Genomic DNA, 13,853 nt, shown 5'->3' on the forward strand with positions numbered 1-13,853 from the left:
TCTGGCTTCGTGTAATCCATCTTCGAGCACAAATAATAGTGGCTATTTTGACCAGGAGATTGATCACATTAAGAATCGTCTTTGCACTGAGATATGTTGGGAAGAAGATCAAAGACAAAGCCAAACACAGCGAAACAGAAAGGGCTTAGCTTCAAATTAAACATCTCCAACAATAAATTTCAAGTTTTGGGATATAGCTTCCACAACAAAGATTTAGTTTTAACCCGAATTCCATATCTAGGAAAACTAAACTTCTCAAGTCAAATTAGCAGCGAGAACCAATCTTTTGAAACTCAACTCACTAAAAGCAACAAACCAATACATATCATATCATAAATAAACCGATCAACATATATAACTTACGTGATGAATAATTTTTGATGCGCATCTATAAACTGTGTTATGAATTTGACTATGAATCTGACATGAGTCGAACACGCAACTTTCTGAGTTGCACTTAGATGCGCTACCATTGCGCCACAGATCCATAACTAAATAACCTAGCTACTACATCATGCAGAATCATGCCATCTTTCAAACAGGTTGCATCGATAAGGTACCTCCCCTGTCAGAAAATCAACTGCAAAAGGTGTCCATTCAAATAGCCGTTGCAGCAAAATCAAAGTCAAACAAACTCATTAAACGGTTTTTTTATTTTTTTTGCTATGCTTGACAACTAACTACAGCATGTGCTTAATTTACACCTCATGAATGCTAGATTTATCACACATTCATCAATCAAATGACATACATCAAGTTACATATACTGTATACTTACACTAATTTCATGGGTGTGCAAATGAATCACAAAACTTACCACTCCATAGAGTATCCCGAGATCGGCTTTATTAGATTTTCGATCGCTAAATACCTTAGAAGGAAAACACAAAACCTAACCCTATTCTCATAATTGATTTAAGTTTCCTCACTTGAAAGTAGAAACAAACAAACAACAAAATTGAAGAGTGACGACCCCCCTGGCGTATAATATAGTTTGAATCTGACTTAATACACTTACAGATTGGATCTCGATGACTCGACCTAAAATGTTATACCAAGATGAATAAACAATTTATTTTACTTGAGTTCGCATCTTAAGACAAATTGTTAAAACCTCAAAAACAATGTAATATGTATTTCAATAGCAAGTAGAATACAAACATATTAAGAACGTTCACAAACAAATTAATTAAACAATTTACATATTCATAGCTAGATATTTGAGGACGTTGACAAAGTTAAATTCTTTCAAATTTATCATGATTTTCTTTAATCAATATCTTTACATTGTGCTAGTCCTAATTTATGAAGTTGATTCTCACACTCCACGAAAATGCATCACTAAATCTGAGTCTTGGATTCAGTAAGCACATAGTTATTTATGAACATGCTAATTTAAACTCACTGTCCTAATTTTCAATGCCATACCCGAGGTTTCTCTTGCTTACATAAGCACGCCAATTGAAGCGAATTGTTTCGCTAACCAGTTCCATTATAGCCCCGAAATTTTACACGAATCGATAGAGAGAACCGGATTTAACTACCTGCGCACATAAAGAGAAATAAAAGAAGTTTCAAAGATATGAAAAAGGCACCACATAGGTAAAGAGTCTTTATATTCTTATGGAAGCAAGAAAGTGTTAGTAAGTTAGCACACTATAAATGAAGGATAAGAAGGCAAACACTTAATCCATTGGAAATCAGAGTTAGAATTAGTAAATAATTATGCACTGATCAAACAGTGGTAAATTGCAATTGAACAACCAACCAACTTCAGGGCATATATGAAATCCATATATACTAAACAAACTCCAAGCTCGAGAGAGTGCCAAGACCAAACAAATATCGAGTATTAAGAATGCAAAAACTTCGAGGTACCACGTTCTTGAGCCACCACACTATTTCCAACAAAAATGGAGAATATGAACCAATGTCGCTATAATTATCAGGCAACAAACTGATAATACAACATTGATTTAAAGAGAATAATGAAGTTTACAAAGAAGTGAAGTATTGAGTGATCTGGATCTCGAACAACCCAGTATACGCTTCATTGGCAATCACAAAATATCTTATTGCGAGTATATAATGAGTTTAAATAGACCAAGGATATAAGAAACTTACAATTCAAAAAAGCTGTACACCTCTTTGTCCCGACCAACGTCTGTAAACCACATGTCAAAGGACTTACAATCTCTATGGTGATATTCATGTTGAGACTTGTAACACAATCCATCTGTGGGGGTTAAGGGAATCTCAACTGCACAACAAAAAAGGAACTTAGCATAGAGAAAGAGGACTTACTACAATACTGGAAACAAAACATATATCTGACAGTACCCCTGAGAGGCTGAGAGTTTACATAAGATTAGAATAAAAGAAAAAATAAGGTCAAGGGGTTTCTTTACTGCCTTGATTCTCTTTTCCGCTCGCCAATTCGAGTTCTGGAATAAGCCATTTTTCCTACAGATTCAGTGGCAGCAACCTATCGTTCTATAAGTTTTGAGATTATCAATTAGTATGCTTCAAATTTGAATTCAGGACTTTCAATTTAAGAAGTTCCATTGGGAGTTACCATCTAGAGTTTGCATAAGGTTGCTAAAAAGAGAATTCAGAGCTGTTTGTGGCTGAATAGGGAAGAAGTTTTAGTTTTAAGTTTCTTACATTGTAATTATAAATCCATCTAGGGTTTGACTTCTTTAACCTCCTCTATATATTTGAAGGTTGGTTGCGATATGTTTGGAACAGCTGTTGCGAATCTGGGAACCCAACAGAAAAAAAACTTGGATATATAATAAGCACAACAACATATTGGTAAAAGCATAATCACAGGCCATTTAAATCCGACGAACACAACAATCCATCAACAATATTTCTACGACAACATTATCATCACTTTACAATAATCACAGGCCATTTAATCCGACGAACACAACAATCTATGATGGGTACCAATGTTGATTTAAAAAAATTACGTTTCTCTCTATTTATGTACACAACAACAAAAATCATAACGAAAAAAGAACAAAAACAAAATCACAGTACCAAGGTGTTATTGGGTTCAAAGACCTGCCAAAAATAACAGGATAAACTAAACCGATCAAAATTAAACAACTTCTATCCCTAGAGCAGTCTTCTTCGCTAAGCCAACCTCAAAAAATAAATTAAAATCTAATTATATGCCTCCTTCATCGTAACGAACCTATATGAGTAGTATAGGGGAACAAATTAGTTACCATCAAAAAGTCTAGGTACTTGGGTAGAAGATCATAAAATTCATCTGAGATGAAGACATGCCTGACATAACTTCAAGTTAAATTTGAACTAACTGTCGTACAAATCTAAGAAGCTTTTGGAGGAACAAAAGGAACATCCTTGAATTCGGCTTGTCCTCACTAAAATCTTGTTGAGAAACGAAAATTCACGTTTGAATCAACAACTTATAATTGAGAAAATCAGTTCAGTTCTAGTTAAGTAAACTGAAGAGGTTGGAATGACAACAATTTACCGTAGCAAGGTATTGGTAGGATATTGAGTGCTCTTCTTCAGTCACTCCTTAGGATTTCATAACCATATAGCCAAAAAAGTAATGGAGAACTTTCCACTCGTTGTCTCCTTCTTTGTCTGTCTTTGGTTTTTTCTCATGATCTTCCTCTTGTTTTTCTTTCTTTGTGGAGTTAAGTGAGCAAGTATATACGTGATTCAGAAGAGTTCCGGGTATGAGCATGAAGTAAAAGTTTAAGTTAAAAAGTACGTACATGATTCATCCCAGTTTTCATCTTCATCTAAGAAAACTTCAACACTGTTTTCCTGGCTAGAGAGGCTGATGAAGGGCAATGTCATTGTCTCTCTGCTACGGGTTCTCCATTAGTCAATTTGAAATACAGAACACTAATAATTCTTATTAAAAACATTCCCTTTCCTCGCATCTGTCACAAAATAAGTCAAAAACCCTAATCCAACCAAGAAGAATAATCAAAAACCTTAATCAAAACTTAACAAAAAAACAAAAAACAAAATTGAGACACAAACCACTACAGGACGTGAAATTTCGGTTTGGAATTGAGTCAGAAGCTCGAATTTGCTATCCCTAAAAAGTTGCACATCTTTCTGTTTCTACATCGACCCCTGGAAAAAACAAACAAACTGCATTCAACAAACTACATCGAGAAGAGGGTTTGCATGAGGTTCCGGAGTAGAATTCAGAAGAAGCAAAGAGGTGGCGGACATAGAAGAATTTTCATTTTTTTGAATAGGAAAAATTGTTCGATTGAAAAGCATACCAACAACTACAGAATGATTAATTTGTGGAAGAAATTCACTGAAGGAAGATCGGTGAGTTTGATTTTATAGTGTTAATGGTATCCCAAGTCGCAATATTATGAGTCTTTCCCAGCCGTCCAACAAAAATCTCCATCCGCATTACTCAATTTGAGTTTTCCGCCTGATAGAACAGAATATATCAATGTTATAAAACTCTTGGGGGCGCTGATATATATGCTAAAATTCCGAGCTGGTATATGGTAAAACTCCCGAGTTCAATAAGTGTGGCCCTGGTTTCGTGAATTTGGGATATGTTAGAACTCCCGAGTTCAATAAGTGTGGCTCTGGTTTCGTGAATTTGGGAATTTGATCAAAACACAACCTATCATTCCCAGCCGTCCAAATCAAACGAAATCCGGACGATAAAGACCGCGAGATAACCCTCTCCGGTGATTCCTGTCCACCGATTGACTCTTTGATCAAGGAGTCAATTACCACGTCTTTTTATAACCATGATGATGCTTCGAGATATGGATGTATTGATGATGTTATATCCAATGGTTAAAATGTGCACCTTTGCCGTAACTGTCACGTAGATAATCTCATCACAGCACGACTCCCTCTGGACCTCCGGTTATACATTTTTCCTTAATGGGTGGACCGAGTCAGCCCATACTCCTGAATCTCACAACGTGGAGCGGTGGATCCCAGTTGTCAAACCAGTGGCATTCTCAGACATTTCCTCACAAATCCATGGTCAAGATTGTAAACTTGTAGACAAAACTACAGGGCACATTTACCACACTCTTTTCATCCAACCATAATAAAAACTTAAATATAAATCGAACTCATTTTATGTTTTTCGCCGAACATTTCTCTTCTCCTCTCTCTCCACATTACCCCCAAAAAGAAGAGGGAAAAAAAGAAAAAATCGATCAATCCCCGATCATTCGTTAGATCGATCTTCACTATTTTCCTGATTCTCAATTCTGTTTCTGAAATTTTCTGATTTTTTTAACAAGAAATTAATTTTGTTGGTTAGGGTTAGGGTTTATTGTGTTTAGAAATGGGACAACAGTCATTGATCTACAGTTTTGTTGCTAGAGGAACAGTTATCTTGGCCGAATACACTGAATTCACAGGGAATTTTACAACAATTGCTTCTCAATGTCTTCAAAAACTACCTGCTAGTAATAATAAGTTTACCTATAACTGCGATAATCACACCTTCAATTACCTCGTAGAAGACGGGTTTAGTAAGTTTCTCAATTCTTTGTCTTTTTTCTAGATCTAGATTTCCTTATTTTTTTTTTTTTTTTGATTTTTCTTTGTTTCTGATTTGATCTATGTGTTCGTCTTCTTTTAGATCTAGTATTGATCTGTTCGATTCACAGCTGTAAATTGTGATTGATTAGGTGTTTTATTCTCTATTTTTTTTATCGATCATTGATCTGTTGTTTGTTTGCACCTTGTTCCCGATTCATCTCTTTTTTGTTCGTTTCATTTATCTGGATTGATAAAAGTCATGTTGAGAATAGAAGAAAACGGGTCAACTTGGTACATTCAGATCTTAGAGAAGCCCTCAGTTTGTTCATGTTTCGTATGGTATACTTACTGATTTCAATCTCTTAGATCTTCAAATTTAAGTTTATGAGAGTAAAGTTCTTAAATAGGAGAATTAATATATGGATTTTTAGTTGTATTCATTTAGAAACATGTTATATTGTCTTATCTTTTCATTGTTGCGGGAAAAAAAGGAGTGGGGGTAGGTGTCATGGTTGTATGCGCGTCTCGGTTGCTGAAAAGTCTGTTTTTAGTTGAGCGTTTTATGCTTATCTTGGTTTTGTAGTGATAACACCATTTTCTCGATTTGTTTCAAGAGGCTCATTTTTGTGATTACATGTAGCTGCGTTGCTGCTCTCCTATGCAACAAGGCTTTTGATGTATTAACTAGAAATGTCTTTTTATCTTCTCTGAGTTAACATGGCAGCATCTTGGATCTGTAATGCCAGTGTGCCTGATCCTGACCAATATTTTGCATTTCTATGTGTTTGATACTAAACTTTGGAGTTCAGTTTTTGTTGGCACTTAGATTTTCTTTATTACACATTCATTTTGTCACAGTATAGCATGGTCTGATTTTGGTTGCCATCTCTTTATGCATGCTTTAGTGTCTCATGTAAGTTAAAATATCATGTGTGTGAGGACAAGTAACCATAGTTTTGAAACCATTATCTGCTATTTAATTAGTCGGAATATCTCGTCAACGCATCCAACACTGATGTGCCTACTATTGATTAATATCTTCACTTCTGTTTTGAGATCTCGAAGCCAGGGTACCCGTCTGTTCTTGAACGAACTTTTGCATTTCTTTTTTGGGACCTCTCATTTTATGATACTTCTGTTATAGTTAGTCTATTTCCTCTCTTGTATTTGCAGTCAGAGCTTTGTCTTGTTTGTCAGATTCTTATGCTTTATGAATTCTGCAGCCTACTGTGTGGTCGCAGTCGAATCTGCCGGTAGACAAGTACCTATTGCATTCCTAGAACGTGTTAAGGATGACTTCAACAAGAGATATGCAGGAGGAAAGGCTGCAACTGCTGTTGCACACAGCCTTAACAAGGAGTTTGGGTAATTCTCTTACAATTTACCTGGCAATAGGAAACAGTAATGTTAGTTTTCTTTTTAATCATAGCTGTGTGTGTTAATGCTAAAACCCTGTCGCCGCCATCCACATTTTCAGGTCAAAGCTTAAGGAGCATATGCAGTACTGTGTGGATCATCCAGAGGAAATCAGCAAACTTGCCAAAGTTAAGGCTCAAGTTACTGAAGTAAAGGGAGTGATGATGGAAAATATTGAGAAGGTGAATAACAATCAGTAATATCTTCATTTGAACTGCAAAGTGCTGTGTCATACATAGCTGATTCTCCCTCTCTTCAATTTCACATAAATCACTTGATTCAAGGCACAAGTCGGATGTTCCATTTGGACATTTCAAGTAGTGGGTTGCATATCTATAAATGAATCTTTATGTCGTGCAGGTTCTTGACCGAGGTGAAAAAATTGAGCTTCTGGTTGACAAAACAGAGAACCTTCGATCACAGGTTAGTGTGTATGTGGCTGCTGTGTTAGTGGTTTACTTGGTGCCACTTGCTGGCATTATTGGAACCATATGACATGATAAATTTATTAGTTTGGTAATTACCGACCTTGTATATATTTGTGTAAACCTGAACTTCATTTGGAACCATATATTTGTTCTGGACGGTGGTGAAAAAACAGAGAACCTTCAATCACAGGTTAGTATGTCTGTGGCTGCAGCTGTTACAGTGTAGTTTACTTGGTGCCATTGCTGGCATCATTATTAGTTTGGTAATTACCGACCTTGTATGTATTTGTGTAAACCTGAACTTCATTTGGAACCATATATTTGTTCTGGAATGTGGTGAAACCTTCGATCACAGGTTAGTGTGTGTGTGGCTGCTGTTATAGTGTAGTTTCACTTAGCGCCATTGCTGGTATCATTGGAACTGTATGACATAATAACTTTATTAGTTTGGTAATTGCCGAACTTGTATATATTTGTGTAAACCTGAATTGTATGTCCCTGAAACTCATCATAAGAAAAACTTATGCTTGTTTATGTATGAACAGTGAATTATGCTCTATTTATTCTCTTTTTATAGTAACGAGTGACAGTATTATTTGGCTCTTGGCAGGCACAGGATTTCAGGCAACAGGGAACAAAGATGAGGAGGAAGATGTGGCTACAGAACATGAAGATAAAGCTTATAGTTCTTGGTATTCTCGTTGCCTTGATTTTGATCATAGTTCTTTCTGTTTGCCATGGATTCAACTGTTAGATGTACCCCTACAAAGAAGACAGACAGCGTATCATTCAGTCTCGCTTTCTTTCCAGTTGCTACTCTACTCTATCCCTTGACTAGGAAAAACAAAATATAGCACTCTTTACTAGAATTAGCGCGTGCATTATCCATCCGTGTTCTGTGAATTATTTGTCCTTTTTTTCTTCTTCTTACCTGTGATTACTTTCTGGTTATGGTCGGTAGTTGTTTGTATTTTGTAAGACTATTTGCGTGTATAGATAAATGTACGCATGAATTCATTATTTTGCGGAAGGAGAAGAGCTACATTATATTTTGATCATTTCAGCAATTTGCATTCCAATTTTTACATTCTGCTAGTATGTAACCCATGTAGGCTTTGCCCCCACACCGGAGGAGGTCCCAATTAACAACTGTAGTGTATAATAGATTAACAATTGGAACTGGGTCCAAGAGCATATCAGTGGAATCCCATCAACTCCAGTAAGTCAGGGGTTCAATCCTCACCGTCGTAAAGGTTTATAGTAGATTAGTTGTATAGCAGGTTGAGTGGTGTTTGGTCCGACTTTTGCATATTAAAAAAAAGAGATTAACAATTGGGACCAAATTCAAAATTTACATGTTGTTTAAGGTGTTGAGGTTAACCTTTGAAATTAGTAAGTAGTCCTTGAAGGTTAACCTTTGAAATTAGTAAGTAGTTCTCGACATTGCCAGCATCAGTACTATTTGCACTTGAATGAAAAATTACACTTGTTATAACTATATTAGATACATTAAAAAGACAAAATATAAAATAGATTACCAACTCTAAATAGCAAAAATCATTTGACGTGCTCCTGTCAAAGAAGTTGTAATAAAGGAAATGCGTTGATATATCTTTCTTTCCTTAGAATTCACATAATTGGGTTAAGAATCAAGCAATCAACTCAATTTTCCGGGCTCCAATTTTTTGTAATTAAATGAAAAACCACACTTGCTATATAGCTATATCAATATTTGATATTATACAGTAAAAAAACCCGATATTAGTACAAAATGGATTTACCGACTCTAAATATGACTAATCATATGAAGTGCTTCCGTCGAAGAAGATGTAATCAATAAAATGCACCGATATATATTGTTTTACAAATCATATATATATATATATATATATTACTATATATATTATAAAAAGAAGTGGTGTTTGTGTATATGGATAATTACGACCCTTGATTTCGTCATCCTACAACGCAGATTGATTAGTTATATGTTCTATATAGACATCCGTTCGATCCTTGGGGTTTCCCGATGTATTTTTGTTTCCGTTAATAGATTTGTTTCCTAAGCTAACCCTAAGAGCATCTCCAACAAAAGGTGAAAATATTTTTTTTGAATAACACATAGGATTTTAGACCCCCATTTAGTATAAAAGCATCTCCAATGGTTAGGTCCTACAAACTAGGAGGGATCAAATACTAAATACGAAGGTGTTAAAGAAAGTCTTAACTACACCTTCGGGATGACCCTTAACTAATTCCATGTCATCAATTTTATTTAAAAAAATAATTTGTAATGTGGAATCAAGCTAAATATCATTTTTTTTAGTGTTTATCTAAATCTAAAATACATTTTATAACCTTAACTACTGGAGATGAGTTTTAGTATAAAGGGTCTTATTAAGATCCAGAGATAAAATCTAAATAAACGGGGGGTCTAACAATGACATCCAAGTAGGATTTTTTTGACCTACTATTAGAGATGCTCTAAAAACGTTGGAACAAAATCTTGATTTCCTAATCATTATCTGCGTCGTATTAATAAATTTCCCTTCCCCAACCAGTGTGTGGTATTAATAAATCTCCCTCCCCCAACCAGTACTCCACGCAACAGCCTAATCTAATGTTTTTTGCTGTTAAAATTTTGTTTTCTCTATTGTAATTTGTGGCTATTGATAAATTCCTTCCCCCAACCAATTTTTTGTAGTTAAATGAAAAACCACACTTGCTATATAGCTATATCAATATTTGATATTATACACACTAAAAAAAACCGATATTAGTACAAAATAGATTTACCAACTCTAAATATGACAAATCATATGAAGTGCTTCCGTCGAAGAAGATGTAACCAATGAAACGCACCGATATATATTGTTTTACAAATCATACATACATATATATATATATATATTATAAAAAGAAGTGGTGTTTGTGTATGTGGATAATTACGACCCTTGATTTCGTCATCCTACAACGCGGATTGATTAGTTATATATTCTATATAGACGTCCATTCGATCCTTGGGGTTTCCCGATGTATTTTTGTTTCCGTTAATATATTTGTTTCCTAAGCTAACCCCAAGAGCATCTCCAACAGAAGGTGAAAATATTTTTTTTGAATAACACATAGGATTTTAGACCCCCATTTAGTATAAAAGCATCTCCAATGATTAGGTCCTACAAACTAGGAAGGATCAAATACTAAATACGAAGGTGTTAAAGAAAGTATTAACTACACCTTCGGGATGACCCTTAACTAATTTCATATCATCAATTTTATTTAAAAAAATAATTTTTAATGTGGAATCAAGCTAAATATCATTTTTTTTAGCGTTTATCTAAATCTAAAATATATTTTATAACCTTAACTACTGGAGATGAGTTTTAGTATAAAGGGTCTTATTAAGATCCGTGGGGGTCTAACAATGACATCCAAGTAGGATTTTTTTGATCTACTGTTGGAGATGCTGTAAAAACGTTGGAACAAAATATTGATTTCCTAATCATTATCTGCGTTGTATTAATAAAATTCCCTTCCCCAACTAGTGTGGTGTTAATAAATATCCCTCCCTCAACCAGTACTCCATGCAACAACCTAATCTAATGTTTTTTGCTGTTAAAATTTTGTTTTCTCTGTTGTAATCTGTGGCTATTGATAAATTCCTTCCCCCGACCAATATTCCTCTCTCACGCAAAATCCTAGAATTTTTCCCCCCGTGTTCTCCCTTGCTTTTCTGTTGTTATCCCTTGCTTCTCTGTTCCAACTCTCTATTGTTTTTTATAAGAATGAGAGAAAAGCTTCCTGGTGTCGAGAGGTAAAGCCAAATTGATTAGTGTTAGAAGATAATATGTCGTGAGAAAATCTTCATTTTATTTCTTACAGATTCAATTTCAGAGTATTTACAGACACAGACTCTAATGTTGACTATTTAAACCTCCTGAAAATAAATGACCGGTTACAACAGGTTGCTACCCATACAGAAGCTGTCACTTGGCAGTTACAAAAGCTCACACACTACACATGATTTTGAAGGCACACGTACAGTTGACACAGATTAGCATTTGTTTCTTAACACCCCCAGCAAGATCAGAGTCTATGCAGGAGCAGAGACGCTGAGCTTGAGTCTAAGAGTAGCAAAACGTGTACTGGACAAACCCTTTGTGAAGATATATGCTATTTGATCTTGAGTAGACAAGAAACGCACAACTAAGGCTTTTAAAGCAACCAATTCTCGCACAAAATGGAAGGCTATCTCAATATGCTTCATTCTGTTGTGAAATATGGGATTTGTAGTGAGATATGTAGCTCCCATATTGTCACACCACAACACAGGTACCCTTGGAGATGGAAAGTGTAGTTCATGGAGGAGAGATTGAATCCATACCAGTTCAAAGGTTGCATCTGCCAAAGCACGATACTCAGCTTCAGTGCTTGATCTGGAGACTGTCTTTTGTTTTCTAGAACACCAAGAAATCAGATTTGGACCAAGAAAAATTGCTAAACCACCAGTGGACCTTCTGTCAGTTGTATCACCTGCCCAATCAGCATCAGAGTATGCTTGTAACTGAAGTGAAATGGATCTTTTAAACTGCAAGCCATAAGAGATAGTGCCAACTAAGTATCTCAAAATTCGTTTAACAGTTGACCAATCAGAAATGGAGGGAAGTTGCATCTTCTGACAAGCTTTGTTAACTGCAAATGCAATGCCAGGTCTAGTGATGGTGGCATATTGCAATGCACCAACTGTGCTTCTGTAAAGAACAAGATCTTCAAAAGGACTTGACTCAGCAGTAGTGGAAGAATTGAATGGAGTAGCATAACTCTTTGCATTAAGCATTTTTGTCTTGGTAAGCAAGTTGGTGATGTATTGTTCTTGAGATAAAAGCACACCTGCAGTATTTTTAACAGCTTGAATTTCAAGAAAGAAATGCAATTCTCCTAAGTCTTTGATGGCAAATTCCTTACTCAAAGCAGCAATGAGAGAGTCCACATCAGATGATGAGCTTCCTGTGACCAACATGTCATCAACATAGATCAAAATATAAATGACTGAAGTGGAAGTAACTATGAAAAATAGAGAAGTATCAGTCTTGGAAGCAGAAAATCCATTCTTGAACAAGAATTGACTCAATCTCTCAAACCAAGCTCTAGGGGCTTGCTTGAGGCCATATAAAGATCTCTTCAGTTGACATACATGATTGGGAAGTAGCTTGTTAGTATAGCCTGGGGGTTGCACCATGTAAACATCTTCAGAAAGATATCCATGAAGGAAGGCATTCTTCACATCTAATTGTCTGATCTGCCAGTGCTTGTGAAGAGAAATTGAAAGAAAAATTCTGACAGTTGTAGGCTTAACAACATGACTAAAGGTATCTTGATAATCAATACCTTCCACTTGGTTGTACCCCTTAGCCACCAGTCTAGCTTTGTACCTCTCAATAGACCCATCAACTCTTCTCTTAATTCTAAATATCCATTTACAGCCTATGACATTGTAGCCTGCATCAGCAACAACCAATTTCCAAGTACCATTTTGTGACAATGCATTTATCTCTTCATCTATAGCTGCTCTCCAGTTGGGATCCTTGCAGGCCTCAGTGTAACATGTAGGTACTGTAATATCCTCACAAACTGATTGGACTTCAGAAGCATAAATCCTTGCATTGGGTTTGGTAATACCCATTTTACCTCTGGTGGTCATAGGATGATCATTGGTTACCACAGTGGGAGTAGGTGAAGGAACTGAAGTAGTATCTGTTGCAGTGAGAGGAGCACTGGCAATAATAGATGACTCATCTAGTTCATTGGAAATAACAGGCACAGGTGCAGTTGGAGAAGATGGTAGACCAGACATTGTAGGTAAATCAGCTCCAACAGGCTCAATAGCAAATAATGAAGCATATGGAAATTTACCCTCATCAAACCTAACATCTCTAGAAATTATGATTTTGTTGGTATTAGGATTGAAGCACCTATACCCTTTGTGCATTGCACTGTATCCTAGAAAGATGCACTGCACAGATCTGGGTTCCAACTTGTGATGATTGAAACTTCTTAAGCAAGGATAACAAGCACACCCAAAAGTATGTAGAAAGTGGTAATCAGGTTTGAGATGAAAAAGGCATTCTAATGGAGATAACTGATGCAGTGTAGGTGTTGGTAGTCTGTTAATTAAAAAATTTGCAGTTTCAAAAGCATATGACCAGAAGGACAAGGGAAAAGAGGCATGATTAAGCAAGGCCAGGCCAGTTTCAACTATATGCCTGTGTTTCCTCTCTGCTGTGCCATTTTGAGCATGGGCATGACGGCAAGAGACCATATGTCCTATGCCACAAGAATCAAGAAAAGCAGACACATTTCTATACTCACCTCCCCAATCAGACTGAATGAGTTTTATCTTCCTATTAAGTTGATTTTCTACTAAATTCTTGAATTTAATAAAAGTAGGAAGTACTTCAGATTTGTAAGCAATTGGATATAACC

The 13,853-nt window shown here is 35.9% G+C and overlaps 1 protein-coding gene across 1 annotated transcript; it reads left to right on the forward strand.

The window, feature by feature from the left end:
- Nucleotides 1-5,113: 5,113 nt before the first annotated feature.
- Nucleotides 5,114-8,436, forward strand: LOC113317911 (putative vesicle-associated membrane protein 726). The gene is made up of 5 exons (XM_026566024.1): nt 5,114-5,519; nt 6,753-6,894; nt 7,007-7,127; nt 7,306-7,368; nt 7,984-8,436. The coding sequence occupies exons 1-5, from the start codon at nt 5,330-5,332 to the stop codon at nt 8,125-8,127; spliced, it is 660 nt and encodes a 219-aa protein (XP_026421809.1). The 5' UTR covers nt 5,114-5,329; the 3' UTR covers nt 8,128-8,436.
- The last annotated feature ends 5,417 nt before the right edge of the window (nt 8,437-13,853 follow it).

This window comes from Papaver somniferum, chromosome 10, assembly GCF_003573695.1.
Source record: "Papaver somniferum cultivar HN1 chromosome 10, ASM357369v1, whole genome shotgun sequence".
Taxonomy (NCBI): domain Eukaryota; kingdom Viridiplantae; phylum Streptophyta; class Magnoliopsida; order Ranunculales; family Papaveraceae; genus Papaver; species Papaver somniferum.

Coding starts and splice junctions, on each gene's coding strand:
- LOC113317911 (XM_026566024.1), top strand. CDS start 5,330: ATGGGACAACAGTCATTGATCTACAGTTTTGTTGCTAGAGGAACAGTT. Junction 5,520..6,752: donor CCTCGTAGAAGACGGGTTTA/GTAAGTTTCTCA, acceptor TGAATTCTGCAG/CCTACTGTGTGGTCGCAGTC. Junction 7,128..7,305: donor TGATGGAAAATATTGAGAAG/GTGAATAACAAT, acceptor TATGTCGTGCAG/GTTCTTGACCGAGGTGAAAA.